Source organism: Syngnathus acus, chromosome 15, assembly GCF_901709675.1.
Source record: "Syngnathus acus chromosome 15, fSynAcu1.2, whole genome shotgun sequence".
Taxonomy (NCBI): Eukaryota; Metazoa; Chordata; class Actinopteri; order Syngnathiformes; family Syngnathidae; genus Syngnathus; species Syngnathus acus.
In genome coordinates this window covers 4,052,591-4,070,732 of record NC_051100.1, presented here as the reverse complement: position 1 = coordinate 4,070,732, position 18,142 = coordinate 4,052,591, and the positions used below count along the sequence as shown (strand labels likewise).

The 18,142-nt window shown below is 42.9% G+C and overlaps 1 protein-coding gene and 1 long non-coding RNA gene across 4 annotated transcripts in view; both read right to left on the bottom strand.

Moving 5' to 3' along the window:
* sorcs3b (sortilin related VPS10 domain containing receptor 3b) overlaps nt 1-13,892 on the bottom strand; it is a 35,165-nt gene extending 21,273 nt beyond the window's left edge. The window contains exon 1 of one of the 2 annotated variants that reach the window (XM_037271992.1): nt 13,784-13,892. Coding sequence is in view for 1 of the 2 variants with exons in the window: in XM_037271991.1 (XP_037127886.1) it covers nt 11,045-11,491 (447 nt within the window). In the remaining variant the exon portion in view is untranslated. Of the gene's footprint in view, nt 1-11,044; nt 11,703-13,783 lie in introns of those variants that run through there. The other variant, XM_037271991.1, reaches the window with a different exon arrangement.
* A 64-nt stretch (nt 13,893-13,956) lies between these two features.
* LOC119134855 lies at nt 13,957-16,350 on the bottom strand. Of its 2 annotated transcripts, none has more exons than XR_005100408.1 (4): nt 16,221-16,350; nt 14,558-14,748; nt 14,373-14,493; nt 13,957-14,282 (listed from the first exon to the last, which is right to left on the bottom strand). It is a non-coding gene; the product is annotated as an uncharacterized LOC119134855 (long non-coding RNA). The 2 variants fall into 2 exon arrangements; XR_005100409.1 differs by having other exon boundaries at nt 16,131-16,344.
* Between the last annotated feature and the right edge of the window lie 1,792 nt (nt 16,351-18,142).

Below are 18,142 nucleotides of genomic sequence, written 5' to 3'. Positions count from 1 at the left end.
TCTGGTGAAATTCCCAGTATGAATCCACCAGTTTGGTTTAAAGTGACAACTTTTGGATCATTCTTGATACGCCTATAAGAAATCACTTGTCCCCATTGAAATGAATTGAAATGCCATTAATCCGTTCCTGACAGAAAAACAATATAATTTTTTGTGGTGTTTTTAGAAAGAAGCACGGGATTCTGATATATATTTTTATATACATTATTTTGCATATATATTTTTAAATATATTTTTATATATTAAATATATGGTTTTTGTTTCGTTTTTTTATGTCGTTTTAAGATAATGAATCATATAAGTCAATTTCTCACAATTCAACCCTCGTCTTTTGTATCGAGTGTCATCGCCAAGTGCATCCCAATGACAAGGCACGCTCATGTTGTGACTCGACGTCAGCGTGCTGGCACGTGAACACAATCCACGGGCGACTTGTATGCTTCATTTAGAATGACTGGGAAAAAGTCTGCACAAAACATAATTGTTCAGTGAACAATGAAAATGGCTCCGCGTTGCTTTTTTATATACTTTTCATCTGTAGCCGAACGTGATGCTTTTGGCTAATTGGAGGCTGTCCAGTCCGCCGTGCATGTTCTCTGGACAATGCCTTTCTGGGGAGTCGGAATTGTGGATCGTAAAAGGCTGCCAAGGCACAGAGGGCGCACTGAAATGCTTTGCAAACACATTATTGTCACTCCAATGATATTATAAAAGACCACCCCATGGGGATGATCATAACTCAGCCTAGGAAGTAGTGCAAGCCTGGAGGAGTAGGGGGGGGGGGGGGTTAACAGAGAGGCCGGAGGAAAGGAGGGAGTCGGAATAACAATCAGGGAGGAGAAACATGGCATATCAAGACTAAATTTCATAAAGCCTGGAAGATGGGTCGCAAGCTCAATTACAGTTAGTTTAAACACATTAACCTTGCGGGACCTGCCGAACGACTCATTAAAGCTGAAAAAAAATTCCGCGGCGCATTCGGCGGAACAAAAGACGTGTCTTTAAGACGCCTTTGAAGATGTTAAAAAGCCAATTGACCCGCCACGCTGCTTTCAAACACAGCCCGTGCGCTCGGCCGGGACGAGCCGCATTACGGGTTAATTAACCAATCGCAAAGACAGATAAGCATTTGCATAACTAAACGCATCCTGTCCGCCAGGTCCGAGGGCCCGAGTCGGAATCAATTTGGTGTAAAGACTCGGTTAAACGGCTGTGATGTCGGGCCTAAACGCCCGCTTTGAGAAAAGTGATACAGAGGAAAGATGTGATGATGGCTTTTGTCTCCTAAGTGCAACCAGCAGAAGTAAAAGCGGAATTGATTTGATCCGAGAGCGGCAAACAAATTAAGTGACTGTTAACGATTACGTTTATAGCTTTGGATTACGAGGATTTAATGGAAAGTTGCGCAAAGTTGGCTGAACAAAAGTAGAAATAGCTTCCACCCAAAATCTCTCTGCTAGTACTGCTAGTATAGTTGAGGCCATTGAAATGCACTGGAAAAATAAAAATTATCCAGAAAAATGATAAAATATATATATATAATAAAAATAAATGAAATATATAAAACTATTCAGGTAATTTATAAAATAAAAGAAACACCTCCATTATGCCTTTGCCATGAAAAATGGTGTCAACTTCTCAACTGTCTTTAATTTTAAGTTATGGATATTCTGTTATCATTTTAGAGTAGGCATCAACGTTGAGAATAAAACAGTTATGAATCATAAAAATGACATTGTTTATTGGAATAATTTAAAGCTTGTGTTCGTTATAAAAAATACATGGGCAGAGGACCTTGCATAAAAATAATCGCATATTAACTCATGCCCTGCCAGCCCAAGTGAAATGGATATTTGAGGTCTATAGCCGTCATTGGCAGTGAGTTGAATCGTGACGGCAATATCGAGGGGCGGGGGTCGCACTTGGATTAATTTTCAAAATCGTTCAGCCCTATCCTCTGCCATCATGTTTGTGTTTGGGGCTCATTAGGAAGCGGAGGCCTTTCGAATTGGGTCAGCAACGATCCACCTCGGAGAGCGACAGACTAGTGAGGCAGATGACTGTTTGCATGATTTGTCCCTGAGTGGATACATCAAGAGAACATCGCTGGAGACCGTTCCCATGTCTTAACTCTTACGGAAAGGTTCCGTAAACGTGGATATCCAGTCAATGGGGAGCCTCTAATATATATGCAAATGCAAGTGGGCCGCATCAGCAGCGCCTACAAAACAACATGACAAATGAAGTCGAATTAGTGGCAAAATGCTACGTGTTTTTGTGGCAGCCTGGCTTTTTATGTAAATAAAGGGAGAAAAACAAATCCAAAATGGCTTCCGGTATAATCGCAACGGCTTCAAGGTAAATAGCATTTCCAATGCGTCTCGTGGTTCACTTGCAAACATGAAATTAAATAAGAACCCGGCGAGGGCAAAAGTGGCGCATTTATTCATGTTTATGTTTTATTGATGTACGCAAAGGGAGCTTTTGCCCTGGGAAAGTCAGCCAATCATTTCTTCAGATGGGATCCCTCATGCAGCCTCCAAGGAGTTGGTTTTAAGTCATCCGTTTATCCAAATTTGCTATTCTGGTCTGTTTCTTTTCTCTTTCTTTGCCAGCTTTTCTTCCTCGCTTGCATCACAATTCCAATGAGGAATACACAAACACGCATGCACAGGAAAAAAAAACAAAAACATGAAAGGCCTGTCAAAGTCATGTGCACTTTGACCCCCCGCGGGCTGAGAGCCTCCATGGCAACAAGCATGTCGCAGCCGCTCATCCGAACCATCTTACAAAAACATCCCAGTATGGAGGCAGCACTGCAACACAATGACTGCTGGACCAAATCAAATCTTTCGTTAAAAAAAAAAAAAATCCAACAACAATCCTTTTTTTTTCCCTTTCCCCAAACAGAAATACTCAAATTTTTAAAGTGCTTTGGGTAGGACGTGAGAGGCATCTCAACACCACTTTTTTCCTACACGGCTCGCAATTTAGCTCTGAATCATATCGGATATATTGCCTACTATTAATAAAATGTTGCTGCACTTTCTCGAATAACTCACTTCACATGGAACCTCAAAAAGCTTCAATTCTGGCTAATTGGCCAATCTAGGAAAAATAAATAAGAGCAAAAGAACACCTGATTGTGCTTTGCCTCTTTTCTCCAAGCAGAAAAGTCATGGTAAGCGTTGCTTCCACTTTCGTGTGGTTTTCCGACCGAACCGGAGGCGCCAACTCGAGGTTCTAAATTAATTTCCAAGGGGACGAGCACCTGTGTTGAGATGAGAGATTGATACAAGCTTCTTTGCGATCAAAACATGGCAACCTTTATTTAATTTTGGTGGCATCTACAAAAGTTCACATTTACATTCTCATGAATACTCATAAGCATAACTGTATATGAATATGACGGCGCAGAATAAACATTCCATGAGAGACTCTCCGGGGTTGCCTTCAGCTTGTTCCCTCTTCTAAAAAGCAGATGACTACCAAGTAATCCTCAAGGTGTTAAGCGCCAATCAAACCCCGCTTGTAAGCTGACTTTGGGTTAGTTAAGGCGGTAGCGACTGGACTGAATTAAACATGACCGATTTCAAACGGCCATTTCTATCCATCACAGCAGCTTCAAGATGCAGTCGAGCTAGAAACCGCAGAGAAACCACCAGAAGATATTTTTGCCATACATTACCATGTCCACACGGGAGATGGGAAAAAAAAAAAAAATTCACGAGCTTCCTGACAGCCACCGTATCAGCCAATCATCAAGCCTTTGCTGTTTTTACTTGAAAAAATCTAATTATGCCAATTATCCCCCCGCCCCCATTTAGAGTTCTGCTTGACCAAATATAAAAATCGAAATTTGCTTCAGGCACTGTAAGAACGAATTATCAACTCTCTATGGTTATCGCTCCGAATAGCAACACACTGACGGTTTTCAGAGCAGGGAATTGATTGAAGATGAATATATAATAAATTTAACAAAAAAAAGTGGAGTTATCTAAATAATTCAGATCCTCGGAGAGCCTTTGTGTCCATTATCACACACTACAAGCTGGTAGAGAATCATGGCTCGCCTCACCGTGTTACCTTTCACTCGCCTCTTGGCTAAGTAATCTCTACAACGGGCTCATTAACATAATTTTTGCACACCTGAAGAATATCACAAGTCACACAATCGTTCCAAATAAATCCGTTTGCATAGATTTCATTAATAAACTTTGACGGGGTCGCTCAGCAAACGTCAGGAGGGATCGAATGTCGGCGTCCGAAATGGCATGATCGAAGGGAGGCTAATTGGACCAAATTGATTGTTTGCACTTTTCCAGGGTGAAGACGCACACGGGTAAGGCGTTTTTTCCATCAAGTGAAGCCTCACGCTCGTCCCGGGAGATGACGCGGAGACTGCTGTGCGTACGTTTGCTCATCCTTAGGAATCCTGAGCGAGGAGGCTTTGAGTTTGAGAGGCTTCAGCAATCAATTCAGTCCATTATGTGGCGGGGGAGGGGGGGGGGGGGACATTTATGAAATGGTCCCAATATTAGAGGATTTTACTTCAACGACAGCTCCATTGTGGGCAAAAAAAAACAAGAGACAATAAAAGCACAGTCTGTCATTAAACAATGTGATTGCACCATCTCGTTCTCGACCAAGAGTGAATAATATGGTTTAATGGCCACAAACATTTTTGCGTGGCTTTCTTGTCGAACAAAAGGTGCAAAACCAATTTGAAGGCAAAGCTATTCAATATGATGTTTATTTCGCCGTCATGTTGCACATATTTCTGAGGGACAAAAGGGAGACAGAAATGATTAATAATTTTGTATATTTTGTTGAATTGCCCAATTTGTAATTTGAACAAGTTTCCTGCGTTGAAATTTTGAGGTCACCCAACTTTTTTGGTTTGAGTTTGACTGTAAAAAAAAAAAAAAAATAAATAAGAAAATTAATCTCATTTAATTCAGACTTGGTGCTTCCAAATGTTTTAGCACTCGAGTTCACAAGACAATGGTCACATTATTTCAATATTCAGAGAGGTGGTGGGGGGAGGGGGATTGTTTTGAGAAAGGCTGACCTACTTTTCCCTGCTAATTTATTTTGGTACTTTCACCGTGATGTTTCACTTTTTGCTAGTTACATGACTACAACTGCAGACAAACAGCCAAATGACAAAAACAAGACTCTTGAGGGTCCCGTTGTCAAGGGAAGAATTCCTTCCAGGATTATCAATGACAGTTTGGGGGGGGCATTTTTGAGGACACAAATAACTTAGACGTTTAAATGGCGACAATCAGTGTGGGAGCATAATAGGGCTCATTTCATTAAAAGTTCAGGTTGATTTATTTCAGAAAAAAAATTAAAAATGGGAGTTACAAATGAAAAAAAATAATAATGAAAAAGTAATCGGATGGATTATGTGGATTACATGAAACGCAACATTCCTTAATAGTCGTGTACGCCAATCATAATCGCGCAAATCGCACACGGTGATGCGACAAAAAGCGACATTTCCAGGAACAGCACATTTCTGCACTTAACGCATATAAAGTTACTCAAATAATGTGTGGATAGGTAAACAATATTTTTAAAATGGTGTAAAATTCCTTTCCATTAAGCCTTTACATTTAGTTTGGCCTTGATTCAACTCTCGAGGTTGTACTGCACAGCAAAACTTTAAATGATGTGTGAAGTTCAATATGATTTGATATGTTGCGCTATTTAAATAAGGCTTATTGGCTCCACATCCCTGTTGATGAAGACTCGATCGCATTTAGCCCAATAATCGCTCATCAGGCTAATGCGTCTGTCGTGTTGTTCGCCAACAAAGCTTTGGATTTACTATTTGTCATCATATCTCAGTAACCTCAAATCCATATTCATTCCATCCTTTATGAGCACTCATTTAAACTGGAAATTTTTTGCTTTTCAAAGCAAAAGCAACCTGTCATTTTAAAGGATTTGTGCCAAGAAAAGCTATTGAGTGAACTTTTGTGTATTTTTTTTTTTTTTTAAATGCATCACTGTTTGGAAGCTCTCCATCATCATCATCATCGTTGTCATCCATTTTAGAGCCTTGTGCGGCACTTAAGGCCACCCTGTCGTGGCATATAAAAAAATATTATTTTCCCCTGCAGTTGTTAGTTTGGGCATGAAAAAAAAATGGTGCATACCAGAACTCTAAGCCATGTTTAAACATTACGGCAGAAGCAAATGCCAAAAAGTCACTTAGGCTGTATTCACACTGCAAGGTTAAAATGAGACAAATTGGATTTTTCGTTCGAAAAAAAGTGGAAAGTGTAAAATTATTTCAGGGTAAATAAATAATTATATATATATATAAAATGTGTGTGTCTAGAACACATTGCCGAGAACAAAGAGTTTTACTGTTATATATGTGTCTATTGAAATGTACACGGGTTAGCCGGTCCAGAAAATTAAATCCAGTCATTCAAGTGGAATTGGGCCCTGAAGTGTAAATCCAGCACGGCAGCCAAGCACTCATCAAGCCTTAATGAAGTCATCTCCTGATGTGACTTTCAAACTCACGAGTTTCCCAATCAAAATAATGCATAAATTTGTTTTCGCAACCTAATCACAGAGTTAGCGCCGACCAACCCGCAATCGTTATTAAACTAATTAATCATATGCATTCTTGTCAAATAGGCTTTGTGGCTTTGATTAATTAATTGAAGCATAAACGTGCGAGTTGTGAGTGTGTGTGCAGAGGCGGAAGCAAATCAAGCAGTGAACATCAAATTGAAGGTAGACCTTGATATGCACTTTGGGGTAAAACTAGTCTGAGTGCAGACAACGTTGACGTGATGCGTGCACGCAATCCCCAAGCACGAATGATTCATGAAAAGAGGGACCGTGTGCATGTGCATAAATAAAAGTGGTGTTTCTTTGAATAATTTCTACAGGGGCGGGGAGCAAGGCGGGGTCACCGTAAACCCGAAGCCGCATCATCGAAGTCAAATGTAGCCATTATGGCAGCCAACCCCGGTGGCGTCTTGTGGTCGCGGCCTCCCTCAAAACTCGGGGTTGCAGTTTTCCATCAGCGGCTTACAATCATCAGTGGGCAGCGAGGCCCCGCGAGGCTCGACGGCGGCCGGTAGGATAAATGAACATGTGTGATGTGCTGACACCCAGAGGAAGCACTGTAATGCATCAGGACCACAAAAAAAAAAAAACACCTGGAGACTGCGGCTGGACAGTTAATCGAATCTTAATCGAGATCATGATTTCGGCAGCTGCGATTAAATTTATCCACCAGGAAGCAACAAGGGATGTTATGCAAAATTATTCTTTCTTGTAATTATTCTGCACAATCATTATACACATTGTATGTGACACGAAAACCTTTTGACGGCCGTTAAAATTGTAAAACTGAATGTCTTTGATACTGTTTGCGGCCTTAAGTGATGAAAACTACGTTGCAAAAACTCGCAAACCTTCGCCCTTGAGCGGCTTTTAAATGCGCATATTCTTTATCCTCTGCAAAGACTGACCGCCCCCAGGTGGCCAAGGCACTCATATAAGGTGCAGCAGCAGCATGTGCATTGAATTGAAGCACAATTAAAAAGTTGAGCAATTACTTTGATTAGATTTAAGCGTGTCAAAACGGTTCTTTTTATTGCCACGGACTACCAAGCTTGAATGTTCTGCAAGGTTAGAAACTGAAGTCGACTCCGATCAATAGCTGTGATGATAATGTGCCAAATGGCCCCGTGTAATGTCAGCGGTGTCACCTGTGATCACAAACCCACAGGGAACCATCACGGCCCGCGGCAGTTAAACCCATCTTTATAGCAATCTTTTTTTTTTTAACGTCTGACATCTGACGCGACTTGTGAGTGACCCTCGGCTCCTTCGTCGATTCCTCGCTGCGATTGGACACTTTTAAAGTGCCTGCAATTTGGTGAAATGAATATTTTTCAATCGACTGAGTGTTGTTGACAATGTGAGACACCGGATCTCATTAGCTTGTGCAGGTGAAGCTCAGGTTGTCAAGATATGAAGCGATCTATCCCGGTGATGACGGTAATCACGAAGGCAATTTTCCAATACAGGATGTCACAGGAGCGGAATGAAATGTTAAAAGTACTCCTCGCTGATTTCTATCAACTATTCAGAATCCAAACTAGTTTCAGGTCCAGGCCATGTAAACTGAAAAGTTCACACATTAGGCAGGATTAATAAGTTAAAATATACCAGTGATGTCCATTCAAATGATTAACATTTTTTATCTGAGCTGTGACTGAACACATTGGCGTTGAATGCACTTTTCATAATCCGTGTTAGCCACCCGAAAGTCTGGCCAGACGCCTGTGTGAATTGGGAGCGCCTTCCATTTGATTTTACGGATCAAAGAGTCTCCGTGCAAGGAGGCCTGGCGTGTTAAATGGAACGGGCCCCGTCTGTCTAATGAAGCGGGCTTTAAACACAGGTGTCCTCCGGTGCCTTGCCATTTGCCCGCCTTCTTTTATTGTCTATTCATAGGAACGCGATTACATGCAAAAAAAAATAAAAAAATAGCGGCCCGGCTCTGATTGGGTATGCTTGCGTCGTCGCCGTCTCATCTGGACTCGCGGCCTCCGGCGTGGGGAAGAGACGAGAGAGCTGACAGATTGCTTTGACTCGCGCCACCTTTGGACAAAACGAGACATTTCGAGCATGCGGGGATATAAAGAGCCTCCGTCGGAAAGATATGTGGACGTTCTTTAGTGCGACATAAAAGTATAATTGCGGCAAGAGAAGCAAGAGAGAGGGCAAGGCTATCAATAAGGCTGATCTGTATCGCGGCCTTCCCACTTTGCAGGAGTAAAGGCGGCCGAGTCCCATCAGGGGCGGCAATTTACTCACATGCCAATAACGTGTTGATCGCCTGACTCACGGACGGTGTGAGGTGTGGGGAGGTGTTACTTGAGTGGGTTTCAGTCAGCAAAGTCCCCTGAGAACCACATGAGCTGATGTGCTTAGAAAGAAAAAAAAAAACTCCATGTGGTCATATCATTGCTCCTGAGCATCGACGCGAGACAGAAGATTGAAATATTGATTCAAGCAGCAAGACATCTGCAGCCAAGTGGCGCCTATTTTTTTGACACATTTAATGACTCACATGAGCTCACATCATGGTATAAATCTTTGGACTATGTTTTTAACACACGCACACACACATACTGGAGTGATGGATTGATTGATTTAGGGCATAGGCAACTGGTGGAGACACTGAAAGGCTCCTTGATTAAGTTTGAAAAAAAAAATTGTGACCCACAAGGAACGTGCTTCTATATTGTTGCCACACAAGAAAAAGTGTAATTGCACATCCACTCCAGTAGGGGCCAGTGGCAGAGAGACAACAGTTATTCTTTGTTTTAAATTGATATATCCTTTTTTTTTTTTATTATCTATAGTCGTGGCGGAGTTAAGGGGGTGAAATTTTTTATTCCCTGGGGTTACTTGTTTGTGAATTTTTGCCACTTTTCAGATCATGTGCCATTTTTGACCCGCAAAAGCTCCAAAGAGTTACCTTGTGCGCTCATAATTGGCCCAATGAAGTCCGATTAATACAGACTGTACATTAAATGGACATAAACGTGAGACATCACACAAGCAGTTAAGCATGAAGTCACGGGGGAGTTCTTGATCAATTCTCCCAATCAAGCCTGAGTCAATGCAATTAAAGTCAGAGTGCTTTCATGTGTCCAACAATCCCAGAAATCAAACCGTACTCAAAGTCTGATTTGCACACTGATTGGCATCTCTCCATTGGGTTGTCACCCCCCACCCCCTGCAGTGCGCTATCACATCTTAGCTCTAAGGCAAAGCCCCCCCCCCTCAAGATAAAAACGGACCACCGCAATGAAGCCATTTTCCTTCAAATGTCCCCCCTTAGATTGGAAATATTATCAGTCATTTACATCGGATGTAGCCCGAGCTCCGACACGGAGTCATAAAAAGCCATCAATTTTCCCACCGCAGACTCGGGAGCACTTTTGGGACTGCGGGAAGAGTTCCGAGTGTATAAATCTAAAATTATGTGCGGAGAGAGTGACAAGCCCATCAGTGATGATCCAGTGAGCAGCGTCCCCACAGAACAAAAAGGCCATCTTTGCTCAAGACGTCTCATGGCAACCGCATATTTCACCGCGTGGCCCACAAATCAGATCATATCAGTTACATTTGGGGATTTATCGACGGGCAAATAATGCGTCAACGGCATTATAAAAAGGACGTCAACCTCAAAACGGAATACAACAAGCGTGGCTTCAAATAATATCTCAATTCTTGTGAAGTCATATTTGCATTTAGGGGGGGGTAATGTAGTTCTATTTTTGCCATTTCTAGGACAGCAATATATTCAGATGTGGCCCCTGATTAATGTTGCTGCCACACACAGTTGTGCCCAGTGATCTTTGGAGATTACCTGAGGAGAAAAAAAGAAAAGAAAAGAAAAGCAGAGGAGCTCCTTTCCATTTGTGCAAGAGGTCTTTCTGAAGGATTAACACAAATCTCACAGCGGGTACAAGAAGGGCCCGGGCTATCAATTAAGTGAGACTCACGTGTCAAGTAAGATTAATTCGGCCCCAAAGGTCAAACTTTCTCGTCTTGATTAGAGTTACAGTGAGAGATGCTGCTTGATTGTTGCCATGCATAATGAATGGAGTGTGATTGCCTCCCAAACACCTGCCATCCCATAACTCTGCTGTCATAAATTCTCCAGCGGGGTTAAGTGGACATTTTAAAGTCACGTTAAATTGGATTATAATGGCGGCCAAACCAATTTTCTTTACGCACAACCACGCATTGCGCACATATTTGTCGACCGTTTTGCGACGAAATGCACTAAATGGCGCATCAACAAAAACAACACATATTGCTCCTTTCAAGACAGTATCGGGGGGGGAAATTCAGCACCATTTTGGAGTCGAATGCGCTTTTACGCACAAGGACCGTGCGTAAAGACCCGGTAAGGATAATCGCGTTGAAATGTTAATTTCATGCTCTTTTTTTTTTTTTTTACGCGTGGCAGTCAAGTGAAACTCACGCTGCTGTTGTGTCCGGACCAGTGCACCATCGCCTGGTTGTGCGCAGAATCTCCCGACAGAGCAAAGGTGGAGGTGTCCAGATAGGGATCACTTTGCCGCGGGTTAGAACCTTTGGTTTCTTCCCCCGCGCGCCGATATTCGGTTCGGTAGCTGGCAACCCCTTGGACGCTCCTTTTAAATACATATTTTCTGTCGGAAAAAGCCTCTTCTCCAATTGGCTCGGTCCCGAGTCGTGTCTTTTCACGCCACTTTTGCCCGGAGTTATCGTCCAAAACTTGGAACGAGACTCCCGCATGCGTTTTGTCACGGCCAACTCGAGACTTCAGCAGGTCAAAGCTCCTGTCCGCTGCAGAACTTATTCCTGCTTCCGCCTCAAACTTGTCGTGAAAGGCGTTGAGAAGCAGGGCAAAGAAAAGAAAGAAAGTAGCACGCGACCACAGTCCCATTGTGCTCGCTTCTTCCTCCCGGGGAGTCAGTGGCAACTTGTCAAATATTCACGGTCGCCTCTGTGCGCGTGAAAGGAGAAGAGGAGCCATTGGGCAAGGAACCGCTGCGTGTCATCCAGGACTTGCTCAAAGTGACGGAGCGGTTGGGGAGGTGCTGCTGCTGCTGCTGTTGTTGTTGCTACTGCTGCTTCTGCTGCTGCTGCGCGTCAAGCGGGCGCGCTGATGGAGGGAGTGAGCGCCCGCAGGAAGCCTCGCTGCCGCATCAGTGCATGATTGCGTGAATGCGAGGGGGGGGGGGGGGCGTACAAACACGCGTAATCATTTGTGAAATGGTTCCCTTTTCATTGTGGTGACAGGATCGTTTGAAGCTGTCACTAAACAGCAAATTCACTCCAGTGAACCCAACTGGTTGTAGATTTGCGACCAAGGCGTTGTTATGGCTCTAAGCGTATAGAGCTGCGTGCGTGCTTCTCCACTTGCTTTCCTGGTGAGACGCATCTACTTTTTATTCAAATTAATTACACCGGTACTACTAAAAGCCCCAGGACTTGTTAAGTCTCCAGAAACAAGAGCTTTGAACTCGCTCTATGATCTGTCACGCATGAGCGTGACTGCTGGTACTAAACAGTGCAAAGCATCACAAGTCTTCTTTTTCCAATATGAGCATATTTCCAGTTTTTTTTTTTTTTTTTTTTTTCTGAATCAATACTGCAATTTCAAAAGAATGACTTCAAGCAGACTTCCCCCACAGTTTAAAATAGCGGACAACTGGTCAAAATATATCAAGATCAAGAATCAGTTTTGAGTGGCCCACACTTTTCAACAGGGTGTTCCACCAGAGGCGTAGCCAGGAATTTTTCCAGTAGGGGCGCGCGCCCACAGGAAAAAAAATCGAACATCACCCACGCCGTTCGCTGATCGCTAAAACAACATCCGGGTCCGGGAGGCAAACGGTGAATGGATAACATCGCGCACATAGAATAGCGCAAGCACATTCGCGCAAGACCGAAAGAAAAAAACGGCATGAAAATGAAGAATCGAAAAAGCTCGATTTTTTTCAACCGGGGCGCAGGGAGTCCTAACCGGGGCGCCGCCCCGGCTCGCCCCGGCTTGGCTACGCCTCTGTGTTCCACCATGGTGATCAGAGAGCTGTTTTGAACCCCGATCTGACTTTTTTCGAACAGTAACCACAGCACTCGCAAACACCGTAAAAGCATCGGTTGTAATTTTGCTTGTGAAGGCAACACTTCATCACTAAAGTGACAATTGGGGCAAATTTGATCGTATTTATTCGACAATGGCGTCGCGGTGACGTCAGAAGGCGCATCCAATAGGGGAGGGGCTGGCAGAGTGATTTCAGAGTGCTATTTTAGAGGACTACTGTAATTGACATTGGGAAATTGGAGTAAGCAATAGAAAATAATTTCAAAAACAATTTAGTTGTTTTTATCTACAGTGGGTACCAAAAGCCTTTGTTTTTTTCCTCTCAGGATGTGAATTTTACACTAATGAAGAAAACAATAAGCTTGCAGCTCTGCTTAGCTTTTGCCTTTTGCATAACACAAAATGGCAGATCTTGAATTGGTGGGCAGGCACTTAAGAGACACAATTACCTGTATACAAGTCAAAATGTTCAAAATGTCGTTCTCCCTAATGGAACGGAAAGGTCACTAAAAGGGTCGGATCTTATTCTACGAACCTGCGGTTACTTCATGGAAATGAAAACATGTTTGCGTCAGCCACCCGTGAGATATAAACGCGTGTGCTTCAAGGATAACAAGCACCAACAACACCATGACAAATGTAACCGTTTGTAATTCTATAACGCAACAGCGAGTTACACACATTGAGACGTAAAGTCAATGTCGCGCCGTGACCGAAGAGGCTCCAGCCAAGGAGTCACGTTCATCAAATGAACACAACACATTCTCCCCTCACCGGGCACTTGATTAAGTACAGCGCAATCTAATGAGATCATGTACAAGAGCTCGGTCAAAAAATTAGTAGATTGCTCCCCGCGTGTAAACAGTCCAGGACACACAAGACAAACAAGAAGTTCATGTAAATTGGACAGCTATGAACCCGGCACCCTCAGACCAGAGACTTCAATCCTCTCTCTTGCACATGTGCAGTAAGAGGGAATTCAAATCACCACCACCCAATGGCATTTTACAGGGAGCTGTTATACAATTCAATTCAAAATGGAAATTGCATTCATGCATTATTGAAATAAAGTAAAGCAAAGGTTCACTTAATAAGTGCAACACTATTAATAGTTTTATTGTGGCTTACCTGAAAATGGTCCAGACATCCAAACAGATTTTGAAGGTCCACTTCCTGGTGTTATGCTCTAGACAAGTCACCAGGTGAGTCTCCACCAATCAGAGCGTGCTAGTGGGGCATACGTATATTTTGGAATTGTTTCATAATTATACATTTTTGTCAGTTGGTAACTACTTTAGAGTGAATTGTGGTTTACAAAGTATGACTTTAAAAAAAAATGTTAAAGGTTTCCCTACCTGCAAACTAGACATACCCAGATTCTGAGGTTTCCATTTTAGAATAGTTTCTTCATTCCCATTGTGACAATCAACAAGACAAATTTCTGTGTGTGCTTCTTTGATTTTGGCAACTTCTCATGCTGGTCATTTAACAGTGGTGCAATTGTGCTTTGTTTGAGTGGAGGTTGGGGTACTGTAAAAAGTCTTAATTACATTCAATTGCTCCGAGGCTCCTTTGTACTGCCCGGTTAATGAACTCTGGGTTGGAAATAGCAAAAACCTTCCGAGCACTAAGAAAAGAAAAACAAAAAAAAGAACATTCACAGTCCTTCAAATCTCACAGTCCAAAACAGCTCGACGTGCTGACACGAGGTTGTCACCTTTTAATCTTGCAGGCGACAGAGAAAGTCAAGTTAACTGAAAAAGCGCCGTCTGCCGTTGTCCTTCCTGCCGGGATCATATCTCGGTCACCATTTTTCTTGTGTTTGCGGGAGTCCCTTTCTGTAGAAAGAAATTGAGATTCATCCAAAGCGAAGGCTGCGGGCAGCAGGTGCGACTGATGGACCTCGGCCACACGGCGGACAGCTCAGTCTCTCCGCAGGCCGCCCCTCGCCGGAACGCCTCGCCAATGAGGGGGTAATTGGACTGATCGCTCTCTGTTTACTCATTATGCTGCAAAGATGAAGTGGCTTGCTCCCAAATAAAACGGCGGCAAGCTGGCAAAAGGAAGACGAGCCTCTTCCATCCGTCTCTTACCTAAAATGTGCGAGGAGACGGCAATATGCCTCACGTCAGTTTCAGTGTGTGGAATTTGCCGCTTTTTAATTGTCCTGTGATGGTTCCAATACTTGCTAGAGGTTTAACAGAATCCAAAATGAAACCATCCGACTTGTTGAGGAGACAAACATGCGCAGTGACAGTCATACTAAGTTGTATTTTGAACCATTTGGTTTTTATGCTGGTCCATCACTGAATCCAGTCCTAAAAATGTTGGCGACAGGTACCGCGCTGGAAAAAAAAGTCACGATTAATCGACTTTGACTCGACTTTCGACTACAAAAAAGTCTTTTGAGGTTGGTGACTCACCAAAGCCGGATCAGATTTTCACTCTACTGAGCCTTCCCATGGTGACGTGAACTGAACTAGACTGCTTGGAATCATGTTGTAAAAGCCGGAATTCAACTTTGGAAGCAAGCGAGAGAGGGAAAGGCAGTAAAGTACTGACTGCGCTTGTGTATGAAAGATATAAAAGTCTGTTTAGGAATGCTGCGATATCTCCTGGTGGATTGATGTTGATAACAAGGAATATCGCACATCTTCCAGGGTGGAGTACATACTTAAAAAAAAAAAAATGAAAGTGCATCAGGCAGTGTGGTTGGCTCTCCATATTTTTTTTATGTGCTCCTCTCTCCGGTGTAGATCATTAGCAAGATTATCAGATGCAATCATCTCATTCTGGTGGCGCATAACTCAGGCGGGCCGCCCGCGTCTCTTGTGAAGCAAACTCGAAAGCTTTCCGGACAAAAATCCCATTTGTGCATCTGCTGTCTGCCTTGCCGAGCTTGTTAGTCGCAACACTTGAGCGATCCCGGTGGAGGCACGAGCACCAGCCGTAATGGCCATCATCCGACAGCCCGCGCTAGCGTACGGGGGGGGGGTATGAACAGCGAGGTGCGCTTGCTTCGATGGCGATACCGGCGCTGTTAAAAAGGACTAATGTCCTTTTTCTTATTGCAAATGGCAAGTGGAAAAATAGTCTTTTTACAATCTCTTTGGGAGGACTACATTTCGGTTCGTTTGCCATTCCGGCGTAAACGTCCTCAGTGCGGCCTGTTAGTGACCGCGCGGCATTTGTGACGTGCTAGCTTTTGCCACAAACTTATCTCCCGCTTTTCACGTTTGATTGCAAATACTCGGGTGAGCATATTACCTCATCCTTATGATATTAGCTCCTCGGCGTATTGCCTCAAGGATTCCTCTGTTAATTTATGACAACTTGGAACTGAGTTTTATAGCTTGGCCATGTTGGCTTTCTTCGCTTACGTTAAAGTAATTGCTGCGATTTAAGGGACTCAGCACATCAGCTTGGACAAAAATCATATTTTGGGGTAGTGAGCTCATGAGATTTATTTTCTTACCTCAGTCGAGTCCATCATCCGCTCCAAGGAAGAATTGTACAGGCATCAGTTACATTTTGACAAGAACAATCCCACTGCTCAACTACTGACCCAGATGGAGCCGGTGACGCTTGTTTCCGCGCTGATCGGCAAAGGTGAGAAAACGCAGGTCCGGACTTGGACGCAGTGGTTGGCAACTGGTGCTGAAAGCTCCCGTCGACAGTCTTGTTAGCTTGCTTCTGTGTGTAAAAAAATAAAAACTGTTACAAGTGCTGCATGGTGAACAGTTTGGCAGTCAATCACAGTTTTTGGTCATCCTAAATCTCAACTCCGAGAATTACACTTGGTGCATTTAAAACAAACTTATAAGTTTGCCTTAAGGTTTGTGCTAGTTATGTTTTCTGTTTGATTTGTATTTTAAAGCGCTCTATCAATAATGTTGCGTTGCAGATAAGTTCGCAAGTGTTTTACAAGAGAAAAGGTGCTCGTTCACCTCATCCTGGCTTGATATTGAGACCAACAGGTACGATGAAATAATCATAAAGCGGCTCCATTAAATCTTAATGATGATGTTTATGTATCGCCTGCGGAGAGCAAACGCCATCTGCTTCCGAAAGCACTGTACATTTTCTGACCCACTTTGGGAAATGATACTACGTATCCGACTGTTTAAGCTGGGACACACACACACACATTCGATTGTTATGCAAAGGTTAGTTTGACTTGTATAAATGAACCTTTAATCTCACTTGAACCGTATCCAATTTGTTAGCGTAATTCCGCTAACAGTTGAGGGAGCCTTTTCTCTTTCCTTCCCCTCAAGGGAAAAGACATGTTAGCGCCTTTTTTCCCTCCACTGAATGGATTCCGCCATTGTTAGGCAGATAACGCCAGTGTTGAATTGCTAAAGAAAACGCTTAAGTGTAATGAAAGCAAGCGGAGATTTGAGCATAATTCCATTAGTATATTGGAGAGTGAAATTTAGAGGACGTCGTTGAGGTGAAACAATGCAGCTTTAAGAATGACTTTGGGCGACAACTTTATTTGCAAAGACAATGACAGTGCAAGCAGCAACACTAATATATATATATATATATATATATATATATATATATATATATATATATATATTAGTGTTGCTGCCAAGTTGCAAAAGATTCATTTAGAAGACCTTAAATCTTGAGGCTAAGTTGGCCAGAGAATTTCAGTTTGAGCATTTTTTACACATACATATATATAAATATAAATAAATAAAAAATTATATATATATATATATATATATATATATAGTATATATGGAGTATATATGGAGCTTTCAATGTTCCACATGGACTGAATCTACAAGTTGTCTGATTATTAAGGCAGGCAACAATTGAGACATCGTCTTGCATGACTACGCTCCATCTCGAGGGCATCGCTGCTGCTGCTGCTTGGGATGTCAGAACGTAACGTGGGAGTAATATATGCGCGCGAGTTGCAGGGAGGGCCGCATGGTAAGTAACGATAGGCGCAGATTAGATTAACAAGCGGCATGACACGGACTCTTTATGCTTCTCCCCGTTAGCCTTCGTATGATGTTCGGCAGATTTATTAGAATGCAACATGGAAAATTAAAAGGGCAAGGTGAACGTGTTGGGAATGAAAAGTGATGGGGGGGGAAAAAAAAGGGCTTCCTTCCCTTTCCCCCCACCATCATAAATAAGAAACGCTTGTATCACTTTATCGTCTTGACATATTTTATACTGACAACAGCGAGGGGGGAGAAACGCCTCCCCCATTATGGATTTTGCCCCATCATTGGGTTTCCTCGGACTTTCAGTGTGATTCCTTGTGGCTTCCCTCGCTCGCTGACAGAAAGAGGGGAAAAAAAAAAAAAAAAAAAATCGATTCTTAGCTCCGAATTCTCTGCAGCGTCTTTTTCTGAGATGTCTTATTGAACACTTTGAAAGGCCTCCAAAGGTGACGTGATCCCGGCTCCTTCACTTTTAAGGAGGCGATTGCTCCCTACCCGCGGCCTTTTTACCTCTCTCACA